Source organism: Myotis brandtii, unplaced genomic scaffold, assembly GCF_000412655.1.
Source record: "Myotis brandtii unplaced genomic scaffold, ASM41265v1 scaffold115, whole genome shotgun sequence".
NCBI classification, from domain to species: domain Eukaryota; kingdom Metazoa; phylum Chordata; class Mammalia; order Chiroptera; family Vespertilionidae; genus Myotis; species Myotis brandtii.
This window is the reverse complement of record NW_005353967.1, coordinates 12,206,311-12,232,611: the sequence shown is the minus strand read 5'-3', so window position 1 is coordinate 12,232,611 and position 26,301 is coordinate 12,206,311. Positions and strand designations below refer to the sequence as shown.

General features: G+C 41.1%; 1 protein-coding gene across 8 annotated transcripts in view; it reads right to left on the bottom strand.

The window, feature by feature from the left end:
- MAST4 (microtubule associated serine/threonine kinase family member 4) overlaps positions 1-26,301 on the bottom strand; it is a 464,303-nt gene that overhangs the window by 132,879 nt on the left and 305,123 nt on the right. For 3 of the 8 annotated variants that reach the window (XM_005857965.2, XM_014549240.1, XM_014549242.1), the window contains exon 1: positions 16,918-17,292. The exons of the other annotated variants lie outside the window; for them this stretch is intronic. In XM_005857965.2, the coding sequence (XP_005858027.1) occupies positions 16,918-17,009 (92 nt within the window). In that variant the 5' untranslated portion in view covers positions 17,010-17,292. Of the gene's footprint in view, positions 1-16,917; positions 17,293-26,301 lie in introns of those variants that run through there. 8 annotated transcript variants of the gene reach the window in all.

Below are 26,301 nucleotides of genomic sequence, written 5' to 3'. Positions count from 1 at the left end.
CGGTCGACTGGTCGACCAGTCGCTATGACATGCACTGACAGACAGGGGGCAGATGCTCAGACCGGTAGGTTAGCTTGCTGCTGGGGTCCAGCTGATGGGGACTGAGTGAGATGGGCCGGACACGACCTGGAGCCCTCCCGTGGTCCCTCCCCGGCTGGCCAACCTCCCACATCCCTCCTCGCCCCAATCGTGCACCGGTGGGGTCTCTCGGCCTGGCCTGCACCCTCTCGCAATCTGGGACCCCTCGGGGGATATCGGGGAGAGCCAGTTTTGGCCAGATCCCACAGGCCAGGCCAAGGGACCCCACTGGTGCATGAATTGAATAATTAAATAACAAGCAAACATAATTGTCCTTTAACAGCTCTCAGAAGTCTCCGCCTTTCTCTCTACTCCCTGTGGAAGGTGGGGCGGAGCCAGCAATCAGAGTCCTCAGTGGGCACATCCACCAGCCCACTCGGGTCTTCACTTTCTACTAGACACCAGGGTGTCCCTAATCAAAACTGTTGAGGAACTCTGAGTATGTTTTGCTTAAAACACAAAACAAACAAACAAAAAGGTATCACTCCTTTGAGAACTTTCTCTTTCAAATAGCCCAGAGCCACTTCAGAAAACTCCTGCTTTAAGATTTCAGAAAGGCCTTTGCTGAACACAGTACAGAATGAGCAATCATAATTTTTTAGTATATTTAGAAATGGAAAAATAATCCAGTTTTAGGGGTTATACTGAGAAGCTTTTGAAGAAGTATAGATTAGACATACCCCGTACTATATAGTGAGATATAATCTAAACTAAATTGAGACATGTTGCAAACGACATAGCATGCCTGTATTTACACATGGATTAGAGGAAGTTCTATTCCTACAACATGCACAGCACCCCATACAAGCCAAGACATGCTGCATATCAGGGTGTTGGCCCCATGGAGATGCCTCTTTCAGTGTGTTCTGTCTTGTGTCATGGCTCAAGGCTTTGGCCATACTCCAGAAGTGGGCAGGGGCTTTAGAAGAATTATGAGAGAAGGCCACACCTGAACTATTTTTCTTTAAAGAGTGCCTAAAGAGTAAAATTGAACCTGAACTAATCAATGAGAAGAAGGCAAAATGAACATTTATGGAGTATCGATATTTGCTAGGCATTGTACTAGGTCCTAGGTTGGCAAAGTCTTTCTGAAAAGGGCCATATGGTACATATTTGGGGTTTGGAAGGCCAGAGTCTCATGTTACAACTCCTGGATTCTGCTACTGTAGCACAAGTAGCCATAGACAACTCCTAAATGCACTGGTGTGGCTGGGTTCTACTAAAGCTTTATGTACAAAAACAGGTGGCATGCTAGATTTGGCCTGTTGGCTGCAGTATGTCTACCTCTGACCTAAGTAAGGGCTTCACAAGGTATCTTACTTAAGGCACAAAAAAGGTACGCTGGTTATTTTTCCTACTTAAAGATGGAAAAACAAGTATCAGAAGTAAGGGGACCTGCCATGGTCACCTGTCTCATTTGCTTCAGAGCCAGGATTCCAGTCACAGTTTGCCTAAATCCAAAATCTGAACTCTTTCTACTAAATGAACTGAATACACATTGTTGACTACAGATGACAAAGAGAAGTCAACTTGAGCGAAAGAAAAAAAAAAAGTCGAAATCCTTCCTCTTATTTAAATCTATACCTATCTATGACAAAATAGGGAAGACAGCAAAAATGCTGGTAAACAGGGTTACAGGTAAACCACTCCTCCCAAAAGCTTTGGAATATTCAGTACTGAACTCATCCATACCATAAGGGAAAGGGAACCAAATTCTGTATTGCAAAGTGTCAGATTATGGCAAAACTATCATGTGATCATTCTCCTAGAATTCCAATACTCCCTGAGAGGATTTGGCAAAACAACCCACTAACATTCATATATTCAGCAATTCATTCTTTCCATGCCCAGAGAGCACACTATATAAAAGCTTAATAAAGGATGTGGCACCCTGGACAGTGTGGCTCAGTTGGTTGAGCATCATCCCATGCACTGAGAGGTCGCCAGTTCAATTCCCAGTCAGGGCACATACCTTGTTATGGGCTAGATGCCCAGTGGGGGGCCTACAGGAGGCAACCGATCAATGTGACCCTCTCAGATACATATTTCTCTCTCTCCCTCTTCCTTCTTCTCTCTTTAAAATTAATAATGAAAACATTTAAAAATAAAGGATGTGTCACTTGTCCTTCAGGAACTTTAGCAGAATTGGAGGCACCACATAGACAACTGATTACCCTCTGATCTGAAATGCCACTTGACTATGAAAAGAAACTACAGGGGTAATGGGTAGAGTTCAGTACCTGAAACTCAAGGGAGAATAAGCAATAAATACGTGTGTGAACCTTATCCAAGGTTCTCATTCCTTTTATTCCCCTTGAGAGATCAAAGGTTTATTTTCACCAGCGTTGTCCTCATTTGGAACCTGAAAACCAGGTTCCAAGTTCATCCAGGTTCCAAGTTGTTTGCCAGCTTGAAACTTTGGTACCTAAACATTAATTTCCTCATCTTACAATAAGGGGGTTCAACTAGATGTTTCTGAAAGTCTCTTCCAAGTTAAGCCTTCTATGAATCAGTTTTTAACCCATGATTCTGTATGCCCAATGTTCAAAAATAATATTCTGGATGAAACTTAGATGCCCACATATCTTAATATATAACATAGGGTATTTTTTTTAATCCTTAGAGTAATAAGAAGTTTCAACTATTAAAACCAGCTCCCTTAAAAAGCAGAAAGTATCACTTAGAGAGCTGCACATTACTTATGAAAATTAAATGATGATTTTTCCCAAAGGACACCAGGGAAAGGAAGATGTGGAGCAGATGGATTCATTGTTCCCCAATGGAGAAAAAAATATTTCTACACCTTGCAAAAATATATTAATTGGCCCGCCATCTGGCAAACCTGCTCATATACATAAGGGATAAAGTTTAGATCTTGAGGTTTAACATTTAAACCCGTGGGGAGATGGTAATTGGAATCTCTCTAAGTTAGCAATAGTATTTTTAAAGGGAACCTTTCAAGAGTGATTTGAATACAGGTGGAGAAAAACAAGGCCTAGAATGTGAGACCATCCAAGGCGACATCGCTAGTGCCAACGGCCTCGCCCTCAATGCTAACCAGTGAGCTGGCTGTGGCCACTCCCATGACAGGTGAGGTCATGCATTGGTTCAGTGGCTCTCAGAGCACAGGTGTGAATGCTTCCCCACAACTTTACAGGTAAACGTCCTATACCTTCTTGTATATTACAGATAGTTTTCAAATTTTCTGGAAATTATACTATTGTAAAGCTAGGTATTTAAAGAATCTCTTTAAGGAAAAAAAGCAGCTCATAAAACAGGAGGTACAATAAAATATGAGTTTTGTGCATAAAGGTGCCCAGATAAAAACCTTGGAAGGATAACCCCACATTTTTAATAGTGGTTATGCTTGAGTTCTAGACTTTGGGTGTTTTTTTTCTTTATGGTTGTTATATTTTCTCCATTCTTGAGCATGTTTTAAGGTTAATTTTATTTTAAAAGCGATCTACATTTCACTGAAATTAAAATATAATAAAAATAGTGGAAAGTCATGATAAATTATTTTTACAAAGTGCCCTGGCCAGTGTTGCTCAGTGATTAGAGTGCTGACCCACGCAACCAAAGGGTCTCAGGTTTGATTCCCAGTCAAGGGCACATACCTGGGTTGCAGGTTTGATCCCCAGTCCCAGTTGGGGCACATGGGGAGGCAACCAATCCATGTGTCTCTCTCACATCGCTGTTTCTACCTCCCTCCCTTCAACTCTCTCTATAAATCAATGGGAGAAATATCCTTGGGTGAGGATTAACAACAACAACAAATTATTTTATAAAGCAAATAAGGTATCGTGCATTTATCTTTTGTAAAACGCATGTTTTGTTCTGTCTTCACTTGCATTTAAAACTCCAAGATTCCTTCCAGCACTCTATATTCATTTTCCAACAACCATAATCTATGTTTTCAACTCTGTCTTCCAAATCTTCCACTTCATGGCCCCGTTTCCTTCACCAATAAACAACTCCAAATTATTTTTAACAATTTTCTGCTAGTCAAATTTGTTGATCTGTTGTCTTATAACTTCTTCACCTATGTAGCATCAAAGGGGCTATTATATATTAATGATGGGCCACACAATTGATGTAGTTTGTGCTTTTCTTTCAAATATCTCAGTCTGATGCATTTCCCAGGTACCCACTTGACATTATCAACCATGTAATCAAACTATGTGTTAATCATCTTCCTAATCAAACTGCTTTTTAAAAAGGATGAACACAGTGTAACAAGGTATCCTAGCTGGGATCCTGGGACAGAAAAAGGACACTAGGTAAAAAAATCAATTCTTAATGAATATGGAACTAATTTTTTTAAAAAAAGGGGGACCAGGAGTGAGCAAAATAAAACATATTCTTCTAATTTTTTTAAAAAAGGGGGACCAGGAGTGAGCAAAATGAAACATATTATTCTAATAATATATTAGATTATCAAACAAAAACAACTGAAACTTTTTGAGGTGACACAAACATTCTGTATCTTAATTGTAATGATAGTCATATGACTGTATTTGCCAGAATTCATAAGACTGCACACCTAAAAAGGAAGGTTTTACTGTGTATGTAAATTATATCTCATTAACTATATTTAGAAAATAAAGCAGACCTAGTTGCCTGGACTTCCTTTTTCTAACGTGAGTAAACAGAAGTGATAAACCCTCATTAGCAGGAATGTGAAGAAGTCTGGGGCCTGGATTAGTGGCCATGAAAAACACCTCTTTAACATTTAAAAAGCACCTGAAAGGAAGACTTCTTTCACTTTAGCAAGCAGCTCACATATTGTACCACTAAGAGCCAAGAGATGGCCTGTGAAGGGTCTCTGTAGAGTAGGGAATTCTGTACACAATGCTTGTGCCATTTTGCATATTGTATATTATGTATACTTGCTTCTCATACAATTGTTTTGTGCATAACAAAGCAATTATTTCTTAGTTCTCTATAATGATTTTCCCAAAGGAAAAGATATATTTAAGTGCCACCAACTCACCCCTTTAAAAACTTAGTTAACATTAACATAACTCAACAGGAATTATTATATTTTTAAAAGGTAAAGAAGGAGCCTGCCTGTAAGTAATTCATCTCTAAAATCTCCCAACAGATCTGTTCTGGCAATCACACTACAATGCCATCTAAGATGCAAGAACTGTTAGCCCTTCTACGAAATGACCTGCATGCACTATTACAAGATCAGGGTTTTGAGATGTGTGCATAATATATATACTCTCATGTGAATGCACGGGGTTTTATAATAAACACAGGGAAATCTCAGAAAAAGTGTGTGTGCTGTGGGGTGCTATTCATTCAGCAGGCCTGTAAGATACCAGCTGTTCAGAGCTCCACTGTAAGTAAAACCTCAATTTTAAAAGCACAAGCCCACTCAAATACTATTATAAACTGTGATGCTTTAAGATGAGAGAATTATAGGAGAAAACATATGCAATTTCCATTAATGGGAAAGAGAATCAGCAGGTGGCAACTTTAAAATGAAGTAAACCCAATTCTATTTGTCACCCTCTTCCCTCAGACAGTGGGGGCATTTCTATAGCAAAGGTAAAAATTATCCTTGAATTGCCAGGAGGCTACTGTACTATAAGAATTAAGAGACTAAAATCTTACTTTACAAATATGACTTTTAATAATTAGAATATTGTTGGAGCTCTATTTCCTTTGGAGACAGGATACTAAAGTTTTTGTTTTGTTTTTAAATCCAGATTTACCACTTACTACTAGTGAGATCTGGAGACAATTAATTTCTCTGTGCCTCAGTTTTCCATCTGTATCACAGATACTATAGATAGGAGTAAATGAGGCAACATACACCAAACTGCCTCAATAGATATTGTCCTTCTACCTCCTTCTCTGCTGATACTGGTAGAATTACCGGTTATTACACATTATTGTAATTCTGTCTCTGTTGCTTTCTAAACCTATTAGACTGAGCTACTTGAAGAAAAGGATCATGCCATACATATCTGTCTTGCCCAGGTGATAATCATAGCTCTGGTCACATAAAAGGTACTTGATAAATATTTGGTACGTAAATGAATAAATAAGATGATTCAATAAATTCCCAGACCTTGTCCACACAAGTCAAATATAGTCAAACTAGGTTATTAGGCTACCAGGTTTCAGAAGGTGATTCAAGTTCCACCACAAGCCACGAAGCCGGAAAAGGGTCACACAGAGGTGTGTAACTCATATATAACCCCTCCAAGGATCTTTAACCAACTTCTCCTGTTTCTGAGGTTAAACCCCCAGATCTTGGCTCATGTTTTCTCTCCCTTTTGGCCCAGTTTGTAACCATTTGACTCCCCTTCAGTGCCTGTAAGGCAACCAAAGAAAAGGAATTGGAAGAGGAGCTACCTGGCCTTCAGGACTGGGGGCTATCCCCTCCCAATCCGATCCCTAAGGCATCTTAAGAAATGCTACGAAGTGAAGGCAAAACCAAACCAAAGCGAAACAAAACCAAAATCATTGTAGTCCCGTAGGCCTTAGCATAGAGTTTAAGATAGATACACACCTGGAACTTCCCGACAAAATCCATAAATGCTGGGCCATGAATCCCCTCCAAACATGTTAGTTTCTTAGGAAAGAGATTTGAAATCAAACCTGTTAAGTGGCTGAAGGAACAGCTACAAGCCACTGCCTGCTGGACACACCTAAAAGAATGGAAGGTTTGAAAGGCGAAGCTTATTTCCTCTGGTCCAGGCTGGGCATGCGGCTCACATGGGAACTAGAAAACTGGCTTAAAATGAGAACTATAATCTTTCTGGAACAATAGGTCATGACGAGCTTCCTTAATGCCAAAATAAGTGTTTAGAAGTGACTTCTGCTAACTGAAAGAAAGAGTAAAGGGCACATATATTTACTCTGGCTTGAACACAACATTTTTGAATATATCTCTCAGTGCCAAAAGTCAGACCCTTTTCTTCATGGATTTTTTTTAAATATATTTTATTGATTTTTTTACAGAGAGGAAGGGAGAGGGATAGAGAGTTAGAAACATCGATGAGAGAGAGAAACATTGATCAGCTGCCTCCTGCACACTCCCCACTGGGGATGTGCCCACAACCAAGGTACATGCCCTTGACCGGAATCGAACCTGGGACCCTTGATTCCGCAGGCCGACGCTCTAGCCACTGAGCCAAACCGGTTAGGGCTCTTCATGGATTTTTAACCTGGCACCCACTCCATGGAATGTTTGCATTTCCTAGGAATGGCATAAAAAAGCTGCTTCATATGAGTATTTAACCAGCTCAATTATCTGTACTTTTTGACCTCCAAAAGGTTTGCTGTGAGATGGTAGACTGATTGCAAGGTTAATACTCAAAAGGTAAAACAAACCACAATTTCTCTTGTCTAAAGAGTTTCCTTTAAGAAGCCATCAAATGATAACTAATCAATCACAATTGCAAAGAAAACTGAAGTCTACCTCTCACAAGGGCGTCTTGACAATGGCCCTGTTGGTCACATGACATAAAAGACACTAAGATCCAAGAACTGGACTGAGGAGAGCAGCGCTCGGATCTTGTGCCCGATTCCTATGGTAAGAAGGCTTTTCAAAACCACTCCTAACTTTTCACCTTAAAAGTCCCAGATTTCCAAGGCTAGCTTATCTGAAACTGACAGGAAGAAGACATATATTGAGAAAGACTGCCACGGACAAAGTTCACACAGTAAAAATATGGCAACTCTTATTCCTTACTAACTTTGTGGTACCAACACCTAACCCCTGACATCAAATCCTAAAACATACAGGGAATTATAATTCATAAGCGTAAAGCTCATTTTGCAGAATGCATACCAGGAACTAGGACCTAAAGTACCCTGAACTATCTTATACTCTACCTGCCCCCACCACTGGCCACTATGGACATTTGAGATCAAAGATTTTTAAAAATTCCATTGCTAAAGGACCTATCATTTATGAAAAATGTAAATTCATATTCATCCATTCACCCTGCCAAGTCTGGTGAGTGTGCCAATCAGCTACTAGTATTTTGCCACCTGCCTGGCCCTTTGGAGTGGATGAGCAGGCATAGGTCAATTTTACAATGGACTAATTTTTGGATTGGCAAATAATTTGTGTTAATTGAATGGGTACGAGAATGGAGAATGACAAATGGATAACACTAACCCTCCATGCAAAAAAAAAAAAAATCTATTCCCAGTGCTAGGTGCCTAACCTAGGTAATATACTTGGAAGTCTTTGATTCTGTATCAAAAATCTTGAGATAAGCCAAGCGAAAGTAGTATTTTTACAGGAATTATATCTCGAGTTCCAAGATCAACAAGCCATTCCAGATCAGACGTAAGAAATAACATTACATAATAGTCCCTTAATAGCTATTGTTTTACGGCAACAAAGGTTTCATTTACCATATTTCCTAGAGTGCTTTATTCAGCTGTAGTTTTTCCCATGACAAACATACTTTTTTCCCTTAACCCCTCCACACATCCGTAAAAAGAACACATGTATAATTATAAATTCTAATTTAAAGATACCCACCATATAACATTTTAAAAGATATGAAGGTGAAAGGGAGATAGGTGCGTTTTATGCAAGCTACAGATTCAGTGATTTTCTTTAGATTGAGGAGCTAAGAAACCCGGCAGTGGCTAGAATATTCTAATAGAGAATCCCACGAGAGAAATGCGGTAAGGTCAAAGTCGGGGTCCTGAGACATCAACATGCACTGCAATGTTTAAAATTAGAATAAAGCACAGCAAAGACAGCTTCAGCAACTCCTCATTCATCAGGCAAGATGAGCCTGGTGACTCGCCTCAGATTTCTTCCCTCTGATTCTGTGACCCTAGGAGACGCCAGCAGGTTTCATTAGTTCTTCATTCCCTCCGCCCATGTGATTCACTCAGAACCTAAGACATCACCCTCCCAGAGATACCTGCAATGGGAACTTCCTGTCAGGTTTGAAAGTTCCAGGGACATGGAGCTTGTTCTCACCTGCCAAGAGCTAAAAGCTATTTGAGAACTTCAGAACGCACATGGTGGTGGCCCTACCGTAAGTCAAGCTCTGGACTTTGCCCTTACTTTTGCCTGCAACTACAGTTTCCTAAGAGACCCCCAACTCTAACAAATGTAAAACCTCAAGATCAGCGGGATGGAGAAAGTCCCAGGATTTTATAATAAAGCAAGCAACGGGGGAACTTAAGATAAGAGATAAACATTAATGATGGTCTATTCTTCTTACCAATCTATTTTACCTTCAAAAGCAGATCAAAGCCTAAATTCCCTCCTTGGGCCTTTTCTCTTTAAAACAAAACAACATGATGCTTCAGTTTGATATTGGCATAATTACCTCCTCTAATAAGCATGTCCAATAGCCATTAGTGTAGCTAAAACTCCCATAGGTCCTCTCATTCTGTTAGTCAGGTTTAAGGTCAACATTTTCAGAATTTACAGCCAAGTTCACAAGGGAACTTTCCTAATTACCAAGATAGAGAAAAGGAGAATAAAGCGCCAGGACTGCAAGTATTAACAACCACATGAACTCTTACTTAGAGATCTCTGGTTACACAATGTGCCCCTTATCACAAAAACCAAATTTGCTACTCCACAGCCAGGACTTAGGACTTCTACTGCTTGAGAGTGACTTTGCTTTTAATAAATGATATTAATCACATCCTGTGCCTACTACTTTCATCCAGGTAGCCCCAGGACCATTTTAATATCTTGTCTCAACTACTTAACTTTCAAAGGGATTACTCAGTTACCATGATGTCACTCCCAAATGACTAGGCTGAAGGTAGTAAAGACAGCTCAGACTAAATAGCTTGGTGGGTGCTCACCCACACTGGAGATGGGTGTGTTTGGGGGATGTGGAGGTTCAGGGCCTCCAGTCTTAATCTCCCTGAGACACCAGCCTATTTCCTTTTCAACCAACACAAGGAAGAATCTCCCAAATTATTCAGGAGTCCTATGCCAAGCTTCCCCTCTAGGGGCCATCTCCTTCTTCACACAGGGGCTCAAATGACTTCTCACTGCCAACACCTGTCAGTTTCAGTCCAGAGGCAGATGGTCTCTATCTTAAGGCTTACGGTTCCCCTGTTTCAAAAGAATTACTTAGGCTTCTGATACCAGGATAGATGTGTAAAGAGAAGCAAGCAAAGCCATACAAGCATACAATGTTCCACCCACTCACTGTGAACTCACTGACACGCCCCCCTATCCCCCCACCCCAGGTTTGACAAATTAGAGCAATGAATAGCCCAGGCCTGTCATGGGGCATATGAGATGTATTTAACAAACTTTTGAAATCTACTTTTTGCACTCTCACCTCTCTCTCTTTTTCTCTCTCCGTCTATCTATCATTATCTCTCATTCCTCCTCCCTTCCTTTTTGCCTCCCTTGTCCCCACAAAAGACCTACATAGTCAAGGGGCAAAACAATCTGTAATCTCTTGTAAGCTGCACACTAGAGGCTAAAAGCAACACTTTCAAAATGTGCATTTGCCTGCGCGGGTCCTTTGTACCTGAGCTTCAATAGTTTGCGGCGCACAGAGTCTGGGAAGACACCCTGCTCTGGAGTGGGCCGGGACTGTGACACAAGGATTAAAGGGCGAGCCCATGGAAAGTACAGTCCGGGGCATGAAAAAAGGAAAAGGATGAAAGGAACTGCATGAAACAGGCCTGGGCAAAGCAAGGAGTGGGAGCAAATGGGCACAGAGACTCGGGGAGGGGCAGAGCCTGCAGGTCAGGCGTGGAGGGGATGAGAGGAGGGGCAGCGAGGGCTGCAGCTTCAGCCACCTGTGGAAGAGGCTGGAGGGGCAGGCAGGGTACGCTGCCCGGGCTGGGGAGGAGACAGAGTGGCGGTGGGTGGAGGCCAGAGAAGCTCAGAGGCAGGGCTTTAGAGAAAGAGAAACTTCAACCGTAAACACATGAGAAAGCAGATACTCATCAGGCTGTGGAAACAATTGGAGCTTCCAGACAGGAGGTGAGAAGGAAAACTGTCATAGCCTATTTGGGCGATGAAGCAAGTGAGCAGCAGTGAGTAAGGGGATATGATTCAGGGAAGAGGGCCGCCCGGCCAGCTGTGAATATGCAGAGGCTGTAGGACACAATGACGTGTCAGTGCTGCATTTAACTACCCACAGAGAGTGGTTACCAGCCATGATCTCCATTCCGCACTTCACTCCTGTTTTCTGGCTCGTTACCACCCCAAGCCCACCCCATTGCTGCTGCTGGTGTTCTCGCTGAAGTCATCCTAACTTCCCAGTTGTCAGATAGGGTGCATGTGCTCATCTCCCTGTGGAGTGAGTGTTGACAATTCTCCTCTTGGACTCTTGGTGAGAACACTGCTGGCTTCCTTCCTTTCTACAGGACTCTCCTCCCAGTCGTCTTTCTGTGCCTACCTGCATCTCCGCCCAGTCCTTAAGTGGGGCATCTCTAGTTCTCCCACAGATTAATCTGACGTATGTCTCAGACAGTCCTAATGATGACTCCCAAGTCTATTATTTCTGGTCCAGCCTCCTGGAGTGCCTGGACCAGCACATCCAACTGCCTGCCCGGGGCTCTTTCTTTCCTGCCTCAGAGGCTTGAGTATTCTCAGATGCCTGCCCCCAAACTCTTCCCACAGACAGCTCTTTCTCATCCTTCCAGTCTCCCCTTAAATATTACCTCCTCAAAGGCAGTCTCCCCTTAAATATTACCTCCTCAAAGGCGTTCCCTGGCCACATTATCTAAAGGAGCCTCCCACACTGTTAGTTCTCAGCTCTTATTGCCTTCAAATACTGACCACCATTTGGAAACTGACTTACTTAGATGTTTGTTCATTTGTGCAACCCAAGCACTCTGTCTGGTTCATTACTATGTCCTTTGCCCAGCGCCGGGCATTGGTGCTACAGATATTAGCTGAATGAAGGAATCAACACACCATGGTAATCGGCACACAACAGGTGCTCAATAATGTGGATTAACTGCGCTTCTGAGGATGAAAGGGGCCAGTACAAGTTCTTACGGCTTCCCCTCCTATGTATCTATTTACATAGATAGCTGGTTGCTCCATCTCCCTGGTTCCTCAAGTCAAAAATCCCAGGGCCATTGTGAAATCTTTCTTCATCCCTCAGAGCCAATGGCTCATCAACTTCTGTCAATTTTATATCTTTAGTATCTCTCAGAGGCATAATCTCACCATATCCTTTGCTCAGGCCTGCAGAACCCTTTATATGGGCTACAGCAATAACTTATTAACTGGTTTCTAGGTCTCACCCTCCACTACCAGACTTAAGCTCTCAGTGCAGCTAGACATGTCTCTCTCCCAAGGATAAAGGACAAGCTCCCACAAATACCAAGTGTTTCAACTCTCCTCAGCCTCCTTGCCCACCACTCATCTCCTTGTTGCACCGAGAGTAACAATATTAATAGTTAGAATTTATTGAGAGTTTTTATATGCCAGTCATTGCATTGGGCATTTGATACCTATGAACACATTTTAATCTTTAGAACAATCTTATGGGATAAGTAATTTACTTGTCCCTATTTTATAGATGGAGCAACTGAAGTCCAAAGACATTAGCTTACCCATATCATTCAAACCCAGGTGAAGTGGCTTCAGATCAACCCCCTTAACCCTTATGCTACGTTATATTACCACCTCAAACTTCACGCTTCAGTAAGACTGAATTATGCTTCTGGTTCTTTATGCTCCAGCAATACTGTATAGTCCCTTGAACTTCGTGTTGCCAAGGCCACCATGCCTTTGGACACATTATTTCTTTCACCCCTTTGAAAGGCCCAGTCCTTATCTGATAAATACCAACCTATCCTGTGACCCTGAGGTGTTGCTTGTTCCATGTGGTGTATCTCCTTGAGACCAAAGTCTGTCTTACCTATTGACCACTCCTATGGTTTATGGGTACCTTGTAAATACGTCTCTGTAGTCTAGTTTGCAAATGATTCATTTGCATATTTTCACTGAAGGCAGCTTTGGGTCACAGTGCCCAGGCACATAATAGATGCTCAAGAAATATGGGTTTACCTGGGCTTTTCATAAAAGGGGTGAGTACAAGTTCACTAAGACTTGACATGTCAGGTCAGGAGAGAAGTCTATTTGCCATACTTTTTAAAGACATATATTCATGAGCAAAACAAAAAGAAAAACTTACAAAACAAACTCTACAGATGTTAGTGAAGGGAAGATGCAGTGTACATAAAAATGCAATGCATTCTGACAACTACAGCAGTTAATTGAAGATCCCTGAATATACCTGCTGTTCATAGCAACTGCTGAGTAATGTGAATTCAGCAAAAAAGAAAAAAAACCAAAAAAGACTTTTATCCCATGGGTTCTCAGAAACATATATTTGGAAACTTGCTCAAAGTTATTTACTGAGTCACACTGCCCATAGGCATGGATAAGGGTTTTACTGATTTAGGTCATTGAGGTTTGAAGGTTATCACTTACGCCCAATGAGAACATGCAGATTTCTGACAATTAAAATTAAAAATCAAGCATCTCCTAGATTCACCAGACTGTACTTTAGCAAAGGTGAACCTCATCGGGAGCAGCAGCATTTAGAAATCAGTGGTAGCCCTTTCTTTATGGTGTGACATAGAGAGATAATAAGGAAAAGAAGCTCGATCCCTTTCCCACAACATTTTGAATCCAACGGGAAAAGATGTTATAAACATACGTGGTAACATAAATAAAGCAGGCAAACTCTTTTCCATTCTAAGATGTGATGGGTTCTTCAAGTGAATGGACTATCACAGACCTATGAAATTTACAGTCTCTAAAGCATGCAATTATTACTTCAGTTTAAAATAATACATTTTGGTTAAAATAATCTATCCATTCAGCCTAGATTTCTGTCCCTCAAAGCAGCAGGTAAATAAATGGTTGCATGGTGACTGCCTTGAGGAAAAGAGAGGGGGAGAGAAGTGCAAAGCCAGTCATAAAAAAGAAGAAACTGTTTCCAATGGAGCATGTGAGCTTTAGAACAAAAACAGCAAAGTCACCAATGTCTGCCAAGGTCAAGACAGAAAATAATGATGCGAACAATATATCACCTTTGGGACACAGCACAGGAACCCAGGCTTTACGTTCAAGAGTCTAAGCCTGGGAGTAAGTCTGTAGGCATCTTTCCCCAAGAATCCAGGGAGTTATAGGCCCAGGTGGGGCGCTGAGGTGGAAGAGAGACCTTTAAAGTTTTCCTGTGAGAGGACAAGCCAACAAACCAGTGTCATGCTGAACTGGCCAGGCGGAAGCGATGGAGCAAACCAAAGGTCTTCCATGATGGCAATTCCTTCCAAACACAGATTTAAGGAAAGAGTCTGAACCCATTCAAGCTCTCTTTTCTAAGGTAAGTGGTACACGCATCCTGTCCCTAGAAGCTCTAAGATGCTCATTCAGAGGCTCAATGCCAGATTACACTCTTTGATAGACACAGACACTGATATTAAAGAAAAGGTTAAGATGAAGCCCTCTAAATTACAATGTTAATCAGAATAAGTCCCTGGGATAAAATATGCAAAATGAATGAAAGTCAGTGCATGTGCAGAAAAGAAGCTAGGTTTGGGCAGGAGAGATATGCCAAGGAATAACGCACATCCAACTGCGGGCAAGGGCAAGGGCAAGGCATCCTCCCCCGGACACAGGCATGCCCTCCGGGAAGCTGGAGAAGGAAAAGACACCTTGGGCATGGAAAGGTCCTTTTGAAAGGGCAGCCTCCGGGAATCTGATCAGCCACATCAGGAGCAGGGTTCATGTGGGCCTTGGAGACGACACAGGACTTAGAGCAGTTAAGGGAGGTCACGGAAGGGAAAGAGTCACACTGTAAGCATATGCTCCATGTCCTTAGGGAAGGTCACCGCGCCGGAATTGATCACTGTATCATAAGGGAATGCAACAGCTACACACACTGCCCTGGGGAAGAGGACATCTGCCTGCATCTTTCTGAATCTACATAATAAATATAAAGCAATGCTGGCCTTTGGAGACCAACAATAAGTAGAGATACGTACAGATGATCTTCAGGACACATATTTCCAGACTGTGAATCTTAGAAAACCCCGGTCACAAACAGGCTGTGACAACCACTACTGTTGGAAGGTAGAAAAGAAAATCCCCTTCCCCCTCAACTGCAGAAAGGGGAGTGGAGACAGCCCGCCCCTCCACCCCCCAATCCCCACTCTCCCGTTTTGCTGGAAAGAACCCAGGTGACTTTCAAACCCAGGCTCCCTGCCAGCATGAGCTGTCTGAATTGGAGTGTTCTGGACCGGAGAAATATTTCCCTAAAGCTGAGATAAGACCAGCCTGAGAATTCCTCATGCATTTGACTGTCAATAATACTATCAACAGGTAGGTAGAAGGAAGAAAGGCGCCAACTGCTTTTCAGGTTTACACACACAGGCCGGATGCCAGTGCAGACTTATCTCTGGGAGAACTGGTTGCGGAGAGAGGAGAGCCTGCCTCACAGCCAGGACTACACCACTTACACGTAGTAAGGGCTCCTGGCAAACGGAAAAGGTAAGAAGTTACAAGGTTTACTGTCTCGAGGAGTAGTGGCCTTGTTCGTGTACAGCGTGATTCTCTTCAACTGATTCGTTGTTTGGGGGGGTTGGTGCATGGATGACACAGCTTGAACAAAAATGACCAATCCCAAGAGTGTCCCTGAACATAACTATAATGAGAAGAACATAGTCACCCTGTTTAAAAGGCACCACTTTAGAATCTAACATGGCTTAGTGGTACCAACACTGTTCAAGCTGCATTAGAAGGTAAGTTTGACCTAAGGATCTCTCTCTCTTACACACACACAGACGCACGCTTGCGTTTGGCTTGATCAATATACTGTATATGCATATGTATAAATAGCATCTATGTGAGATTCTAGATGCTTCTGAAATGTACAAAATACCATGGGGAAATTTAAAAATAAAACAAACAACTAAGTTCTCCAAAGTATTAACTATCTGCATTTATGCTACAAAAGGTCACAGGCATAACCAGACAGAACGAACCACTTTTTGGTGTGTTCTTTAAACACTGCAGAACAAAGATAATGAAGCTCCAGATCTGATAGCCTGCATCCTGTTGATCCGACTGCACCATTGCTCCCATGCATGTTCACGTGTATGCGCAAGGCAAGTTTTGAAGAAAAACAAAGAGCCTGTATTTACACAACTCAGAGGGTGTGCTCCCCCCAAACCACAATAATGCCCCTTTCTGTGCTAGACACGAACTGGGAGAGAGGAGGAATGGCTCCTTTAAAATCACGCTCTCTCAATCCAAGTGTCAGCAACCAACTCCAACCTGCCTTTCACTTATGGCATGAGCTTCATCTTGCTTTTTATTAAGTCTTTTTCCCTCTCACCTATTCTATCAACTATATGTTATCAAATGAAAAGGCCAGCCCCGTATTAAAAAAAAACAACACAAAAAACAAATGGCAAAGTTATACAGACCTGTCTCTTTAAGCAGACAATTCAAAACAGGATAACCTGAACTATCTTTGTATAGTACATGTGCATCTTATAAAGGTCAAATATTTAATAGAAGGGGCACCTGAAAGGCTCTCCAAAGAGAAGCAGAAGCCCTGATGTCTGGGTGGATGAAATGGACAAACATGATCAGATCAAAGAGATAGACTCAAAGTCTCTTCTCCCCCTTCCCTTTCTCTCCCCACCACTCACAATTCAACCTCATGCCATCCACATTTTCAAAGAACCCCGAGAAGTGCATTCATCAGGATCCCCCCCGAAATCCACGAGGAGAGAATACCTGAAACATTGCCCCCCGTGGGCAGGGTATTAACTTTTCAAACTGTCACCCAATAACGCATTCCCTCTCCTGGCCAAGGACCCCCGCGTTTTTACCTTTGTGTTCGCCGCAGCCTGTTCCCACTCCTCAAATGAGGCAAAGTAAAGTTTGAGAGCACAGTCCAAAAATTGGGGTCAGACATATCCATTCCTTTCTTGAATCCACTGCGGGTTCAAGGCTATAGGATCAAAACGAGGAGGGGAGAGGGGAAGCTCCCCGCGACCTACTCACTCCCTGCAGAGGAGCGTGCTGCGACCTGGGATCTCGGCAACAACTCGGAGCTGTGCCGCCCCAGCCTTTCATGCACACACAGCCATTTCTCCGGGGTTCAGGAAACTTATTTCCTCTCGGGTCTGCCCCCTCCTGGGCAGCCTCGCCGGCTCTGCACAGTAAGTACAAGAGTTGGGCCCTGCGTTCTGCTCCAAATGCTGTCTGTGTGCGATTCGGTCCAAGGTACTTTGTCATCTCTTTGGCAGATACCATTTGCAGCGCCCGCGGGGGGGTCGGGGAAGACGGCTATTTTAAGTCTTTGGTTCCGGGAGGCTGTTGCTTATCAGGAAACCATTCAACATCCGAACATGCCCAGTGTTGAGTTTCCTTTTGGTATGTTCATACAAGGAAAAGAACTCCCATGGAAAAAGCTCCTCTTTTGCTCCCCCTCCTCCCCAAAAGGAAACTTACAAGCACTTTTACAAAACTGGCCTCCTGCCCCACTTGAGCGGGACACCTTTGTGTGCCTCCCAGCCTGGCGCTGGGAGGGGGTGGGCTGCGGGGACCCCTCCCCACCCGCGGACACTCCTGGGGGAGCAGAGCGGGGCCTCGTGGGAAAGGGAGCAGCGGGGACCTGGGTGGAAGCCGAGACCAAGGAGCCAGGACACCGGAGGATCTCCGCCTCCGCTGCGCCCCCCGCCCCGAGCCCGAAATGGATCATTCCCCCCAAAGAAATAAATAAATCCAGCTGCTCCAGGAGCAGGGAGGTGTGGGCTCCCGCACCTGAAGGCTAATCTGTGATTCACTGCAGAATGGGTCACCATGAACATACTCCAAGGAAGTCAGTCATGACCTGCTGAGACGCTGTTTGTTGGGTAGGAAAACCACGCCAACGAGCTTCCACCCTCACCTCAGTAAACTACATTTATGAGTTTTATGCAGCTGAATTACCACAGTGCACACCTGTTTGGCTTCAGACTGCAAGGACTTATCTAGAAAATGGCCAACCGCCATGATTCAAGACACTGCCTGCATTTATTTAACAAATGCTAGGATTATTTCCCTTCCCAGTGCATTAGAGCTTGAATGGAAGGAATGAAGGGGAGGTTGAATAGATGTCACTGTTATTCATTTTGAAGAAGGGCGTGGTATTCAAATAACTCCCCAAACTGACAAAGGTTTGTATAAAAGTCTATAAAGAAGAAAAAAAAAGGAATTTAAATTAGCTGTCTTAAATCTGGTGTAATATGGCAAGAGATGCTACTTCTTTTAATTAAGCAAAACTAGCTTGTAAAATGGTTTAGTTTACCCAGTAAATACTGGGAACAAACTTGCTAATAGCAATAGGAGGGTTACAAGAAGGGGTGGGGCAGCTGACAAGGAAGACAGGGTAAACAAAGGACAGGAGTCCACTTGGGGACTCTGTATCCAATTCTTGTAACCCACAGAAGTATTTCCACCCCAAGGACTCTAAGGATTTCTGATGATAACTCTTTCTTATGCATTATCTCTTCAAATGCTTACAGAGCCTCCTCAGATCCTTGAAACCCACAAAGGTAGACCAATAAGGCAATATTTTCTCAATTTCACAAGTGACAAAATACACTTCACCAGATACTTATGGGCTTGGTCCAGTATTTTTGCCCCATACTAAGCCATTTATTCTTAGGGAAATGTTTGTAAGTATTTAAAAAGTTATTTTTTAAAGGCTGACAATCTCTGCCTATTTTCCCTGTTTTTATGGGGTCCATGATAGGACCAACCTCTATGAGGTTGACCTACATAAATGAAATGACATACATGAGTCCCTTCCAGCAGTGTCTAAAACACATTTCACGTAAACGTTGGCAATATGCAGAAGCTAAGAGAATACTATGCTGAGAGATGTAAGACTGGAACAAAGGAACCCCCCCCCACCACCACCCTCTACTTTTATGTGCTGGTCACAATGAATTACAATTGACTGTTTACTGCTGTCTTCCCTAGTAGTCTGTTAGTTCCTCAAGGGTAAAATCATGTTTTATTGATCTTTGTATTTCCAAAATCTGACAGTTCCTGAGCCATAGAAGCATTTAATGAATGCTCTTTGAATGGAGATGCTTCAGATGCTCAGGTATCTATTCTTTCTCTCAGGATGTCCTGAAATTATCAGTATTAGCAGGTCAGTTGATTTTCTCAAACAATCCTAAATTCTTAAGAAACCCATGAGGACATTTTTAAATTCTAAAGACTTTCTCTGATTGACTCACTTTTATATACATTCTGTAACTGAAAACAGATGTGCTAACATTCCTCAGAAATGTCACATGGCTCTAAGAAATGTCACAACCAAGTCCAATCTAAGGGAAATTCTTTGAATTCCCCCCATCCCTATCCCCAAAGGCAAGCCCAGGGGATCATTTTTGTGCTCACTTTTAGGTATCTGAGTTTAAGAGGAATAATTACATATCAGAAGCTTCCCAGAAAAGAACAATCAAGAAGGAGAAAGGGGACTTGAACGTGTGCTATATGAATTATGGGTTGAAGGAACTCTGTGTTGAAGTGAAGAAGAGAAAATTTAGAGAACAAGTGAGAGAGGTCCCTAAATAGTGAAATAACTACTATGTGGAAGAATCTTTGGATTCAAAGGTGAAAATGGCTGAAACAAGAGAGGACTTCCTATAAGGTGTCTGAGCAGAGGTAACTTGAAGGAGATGAGGTGGGTGGGACTCAAGTTCTGATAATTTTAAGACCTGATAATTCTGTACCTCTGAACTCTTGTCCTCTTTATGTTCCTTCTAGAAAAGCCCATGCATTTGGGCAGCACCTGAAATGGATAAATCAACGACAGAAAATATTTATTTCTTCTCTTGATTGAATGATGCATATCCTAACCTGTGGTCGGCAGATGTCATTACTATCTCCACTCTGTATATTTTGGGGAGCTCATCATGCAGATTCTCGAAGGATGGGCAAGGAAGGACATGAGTATTTTTAGCTATGTAACTTTATATGTTTTTTACACTTAAAGGGCTTGGGAGAATTTGGGTTGTATCAAAAAGGAAAAAATAAAAATAGGTAAAGTAATGAGGATCCAGAAATGAACTAGTTAATACAGTGAAAGTGGCTGATACATTCCCACACTCATTTAAGATTAAGAGTAGGTGTGACTTGTCTTTTAACCTGTTTGACTTGCTTGGGGAACCTATGATTCAGAAGGTAATGTAGTCAGTAAACACAAGAATTAAAATTGTCAGAACTACTGACATTTTCCTACAGATAAAATAATTATATTGGCAGAAACTAGAGTACAGTTTACTTGCAACTGTGGTAAAACTCTGGCTATAGAACTAAGAGGGAATTGAGATTATTGGAAATTCTTAAGACAATAGTTGATCTAGGTCAATATACAGATATTTAGCAAGATTTTCTACTTATTGCACAACAACTAAGCCTACACAGCAATGGGCAAGCTTTGTGATCCTGGATGCTCATTCATTTCATCAGGATGTTATTACCTGACATTGTTTTTATGAGAAAGGTAAATAAGATTGAAAAACAAGCCTGCATGCTACTGAAATACTAGCTTAGGACTCAATGAGTATTTCAGAAATGGGCAAGTTCTTCATTATGTACCCTAGTCCTACATATAAAAAAATCCAGATCCTTTCCACTGACTTCAATTTTCTCTACTTATCACCCTCTGCCCCACTCCGTAGGGTTTCCCCCCATCCTACACAGAACAGTGTTAAATATCCCTGGAGCCTCACCCTGAACTTTAGACACCGTGGGAGACTAAGTTTACTACTATAGGTGTGAGGCCTGAGAAGCTGTCAGCTCCTCTCCGGCCACAAGGCCATGTCCAATGAGAAGACGTTAAGGAAAGTGGGGTTCATATTGAGTTTCCAAACATGTTTTACCTGATCTTGGCCTCACCTAGGGATTCTGCTAGAAATTAATGTTGATTTCCATATACCACCATCTTCAGAGCACCTACAAATGACTACCTCCCCATGGCTGTCCACACCTACAGGTCTACTTTGGTCACCTTCCAAATGCTGTCTTGAGAGATGAAGGTTGGAGGGCAAATACAAAATGGCCCATCTTGAATGAGCAATCCTTGTAATCACTGTACATCTTAAGAAATAAAGTTTCAAGACTGGGCTAGAAATCTGAAGAAAGTTGTATCAATGGAGGCAGGTTGAAAGAAAGCTCTTCTAGTATTATTATTAAACAATTTCTTTCTCTCACATTACTAAAATATAAAGGAAGATAAAAAGTTAAATAAAATTAACTTGCGGGATAAATCTGAATATTAAAAAAACAAGAGATGAATAATTAAGGTTGTATCATCCTTGGCATATTAAAACTACTTTTTAAGTAATATCACAAGGTAGAGAGATTAAAATTTCTAGAGTGAATAGATTAAAACAATGAAACAAAGTAAAATAGATTTATATTGCCTGGCTAATGAGGCTCAGCGGTTGAGCATCAACCTATGAACCAGGAAGGAAGTCACCCTTTGATTCCCAGTCAGGGCACACACCTGGGTTGTGGCTCGATCCCCAGTAGGGGATGTGCAAGAGGCAGCCAATCATTGTTCCCATCTCTCTCTCCCCCTTCCTTTCTCTTTAAAATCAATACAAATACATTTTTTAAAATTGATATATATTTTTAAATCAGTTAAACAGAGATGGGTTGAACAGAGAAATACATAATCTCCAAGAGCAGGTTGAAGGATAAGATCCAAGACAGGAAAGAACAAGCCAAAGACTGGCCAAAATGGGGAGAGATTGTAACATTTTCCTCATGTATTCCCTGGATCCCGGGAGAATCAGAAGCTCAGAAAATGTAGCAAATAACCAATAACTTTACAGAATCTAAGAGGAGAGAGCAGATAGATATGGGAAATGAAGTACTTCTCTCCCAAATGACTGACTCCTTGGCTTGTGTGATAGAGAAGTAGTATAGAGCATGTGTGAAGGTGGCCCAGCATGTGGGGCCGGGAGGGTTTCATAATCACTGCTTCTAGCATATCACCCAGCACTCTATCCTCTGACTTTCAAGTAGGGGAAGGCCTTGGGAGAAGCCCCAGTGCTGAGTCTTACAGAATTCAACTCCCTGAAAGAGGAAATGGACAGAAAAGGTATATCATCCTAACAGGGCTGGAGGGGTCATCCCATAGGAAGGTGACACTGAGAGACAGTCAGTGAGGAATGTCTCTTTCCATCTAAACCCGCCTTCTGAAAGGCCCATCCATTGACCACACTGAGCCCTGGCTTCCAATAGAGCTAAGCTATCCAATCATGGACCCGAGAGCAAGGCTTGGAGATCAGCACCCTCATCTGACAAATGGAGGGCTAACTGCTCTCTTGCTTGAATACCAAACTTGTTGCCACTTACTCTAGGCAGCCTTCCTGGGAGCCTCCTGATCCCCATTGGGTTAGGTATTCCTCTACTGGGCGCTGCTTGTTTGCAGCTTAGACCTCCTTGGAGTGAGAGACCCTTGAGGGCAGGGGCTGTATCTCCTTCATTTTTAAACCCCCAATACAAGCATTAGAAGGAATGTTAGGGCAAGGGAGAAAGGCTTTGCACAGGGTTAGAAAGATGCCTGATAGCAAAGTTAGGTCTAGAATCCTGATATTTTGAAGACACATGTTGAATATGTCTTCACAAGATTTTTCTGTCTCTTCCTCTTGGAGTTTCATGAGTCTGCTGTTCCATTATCTATCTATGCTGCACCTGTTAGGCAGGTCTATTATCTCAAATTTCAAAATCTCAGAAAATATAGATCACATATATATAGCTGTATGTATACATGAATATGTATAAACTGGTTTGTAAGAAATGCCAAATGTTTTTTGGCTGTAACAGTGACCCTCCGCTATTAATAACTGCCTAAGATCTCAGTCTGGAGTGAACTTCAAGGACATGGAATTTCTTGTTCTAGAAGCTTAGGTCTAAGATAAATCGTTTGTCATCCAGCTCCTGAGCATGAATTAACAAGACAATTATAAGAAGTGCCAATTTGGTTCAAGTGGGTCAGTGTAAGTTATATTAAGCCCTGTAGTGAGTACACTAAGACCTTTCTGTAATATAGGATTAAGGTTAATTTATCAGTTCTTCTTTTTTTGGATGTTTTTCCAGGTCACACATCTTAAGTTTGGGAAATTATCCCATTAAAATAAGAGGTGAGAATTTTCATGAATGTACCATACAGGGAACATATGCAGACAGAGGTAGAAATCATGTGCTTCCATAGCAATCAGAATTTTATTTCATTGTTAAAGTTTACTCAAATTATTACACAAATTGAGGACAATATGTCAGTGAAGACAAAATATTTTTAGCCAAGGAGTTCTCAAGCAAGCTTTAGTATATCTATCTATTAAGTTATGCCATTTTTATACCAACAAAAAATTTAGGAGAAATATTAATTCATAGGAGAATAAATATGTTAGGCATGAAAAGTGTTCAGTCTAACTATCATAGAAATGCAATTAAAGCATCAATCAGATATTATTACCCATTTAACTGGCAAATATTAAAAAAAAGACAATACTCAGTGCTAGCAAAAGTGCAAGGAGATAAGCTCTCTCTACCAATTTTCTGGAAAGCAACCTGGAAAATGAGAACACTTATACACAGACATTTACCTATGTGTCGTGTGCATATATGCATATATATCTAATACACACATGTATACATGTAGTATATGTAAGTTGACATCCTAAGATTTACACAAATATAATCAAGTATGTGCACAAAAATTTATTCATATGGAAATTAATCTCACAATTCCTTATAATAGCAAAATACTGGGGGGGGCGGAATCCAAAGGTATAAAACAAGGACAATTGTTAATAAATAGCCAACAAATGAAATGATAAAACCAATAAAAGACCATTATGGTAGACAGAATAATATATTCTAAAGCTATCCAGCTTCTGAACCCTGGAACTTATGAATATGGTATCTTATATGTAAAGAGGAATTTTGCAGACATGATTAAATTAAGGATCTGGAGACCAGGAGGTTATCCTAGAAAACCTGGGTGGGCCCTAGATGTAATCATACGTCTTTATAAGAGGAAGCAGAAGAATACTGGACAAGGAAAGAAAGCAATGTGACACTGAAGCAAGATGCTGTCTGTGCTGCGGGTTTTGAAGATGGAGGAAGGGGCCCTGAGCCAAGGAATGCAGCATGCAGCTCTGGAAGCTGAGAAAGGCCAGAAAACCTCCATCCTAGGGTTGCTAAGGAGCTTAACCCTGCTGAGACTTTGATGTTGGCCCAGGACAACTGACTGGAGACTTCTGATCTCTAGAACTCTCAGAGAACAAAATATATGTTGTTTTAAACAACTTTGTCATAATTTATTACAATAGTAATTTGTCACAGTGGCCATAGGAAACAAAAACAATGTTTTAAAAAATTATCTAATAAATGATAAATGCTTCTGAAATATGTTTAAAAAACAGAAAAAAGTGGAGCACTTCCATGATAATAAATTGTTTATAATATATATCAGTTTAAAAGTTGGAACTAAACAAAGTATTCTTAGTGAACATCTATGAGTGTGGGATTATGGTTGATTTTATTCCTCTTTATACTTCTATATTTTTTATGATTCTATATTATTTTTAATTAAGATTGAAAACCTTAATTTCCAGAAGCCACACATCTGAAAGAGTCTTTGTTTCATGACCTGAAAGTTCATGTTCCTGATGATTTTTGAATATTTTTCAAAAGTTTATAAACTTAGGAATACACAGTTTTACTCAGGAATTTTTATAAAATTTGATTGATAGCTTTTGACAAATAAAATAAAATGCATACATGCAAGCTATCCAAACCTTAGACATAACTACTAAAACTGCTTTCAAAGAAATCTTTCCAACTCCTGGGAATTTTAAAATATAAAAATGAAAAAATACCTGTTTTCTACACATAAATCTTTACCTGTTTTGGCAACTAGGGAAATAGGTGTTTTTAAAGCTTACTGGGTTATAAACCTGTATGGTGGCTTGCTTTAGGTTGAATATATATGTGATTATTTATAGATTGGTCTGGCTGTACATTTTACCCAAGGGGTTTTTGAATTTCAGACCTGCTTCACTCCATTGTACTATACATGAAAGCTTTCTTCCTTCATTGCTCAGAAAAATCATGTACTTTTGAAAAGCTCACTTTTAATATCAACCAAATATGTATAAGGTAAAAAAATGATGTGCTTAATTTCAAAACATTATATTAGCTATAATTTGGGATTGCCTCTCCCCTCTCTGCAATATACACAACCTTGTTATTTTCCGTGAGGTTAGATAATTCAGACGTTATTGTCTTTGTTTAGCTATACAGTTAGGACTGAAAAGCAAAGACCAAGTTTCTGGCACCAACCAGAGAAATATGTCTTGAACCAATGTATTGTCATATATGTCACAGATGACAACCATATTAAAGTTCATAGTTACCAGAAACTTAAAGAAAAAGTCATTCCAGTCATTAAGAGTTATAATACTAGCCAATCATGCCATCCAATATAGTGGCAGATGGGTGATGGATTAATATCTATTGTGAAGAATTGTCTCTATAGGTGGCTCTTAGGAAATGAACTACATACAGAGTTACAAAGAATGCTAAAACACCAAGGATAAAGAAAAACAAAAGCAGGCATAGAAAACTAAAGAGAGTAGAGCAATCCTTACTTAGAAGTGGCAAAAAAAGACAGTAAACTCTCGATTTTGCAGGCAAAAGCTTCAGATTTAACAGACAAAATTTTGGGTCCCTATGTCATATGTGAAAATTAATACCCTGTTAATTTTTAAATGCTTTTATCCAAGATTTGCTTATAGTACTAAATTAACAGGTTTTTTTTGTGTGTGTTGTGTGTGTTGTTGTTGTTATTGTTAATTCACAATTTTTAACAAAGTTTAGCAAATAGACCATACGCTGGAAAAAACACTATAGTAATTTTGCTGACATAAATAAATATTACATATCTACAACTATAGTCTACATATTTAGATCCAAGAGTCACCACGAGTAAACGATGTTTGGGGAATGATTAGCAGGTGATCACACAACATTTCCAGCCGTGATTGGTTCTGCTGTCTCAAGGCGTGACTCTCTCCAGCAGTTTTAACACTCTTGGTCAATGTTCCACATGCGCTAAGCCAAGCCCAGCGTGTGCATTTGTTTACTTGGGATGACTTGTGAATGCGTGCATTTACTAGACCTACTCAGTATAAATT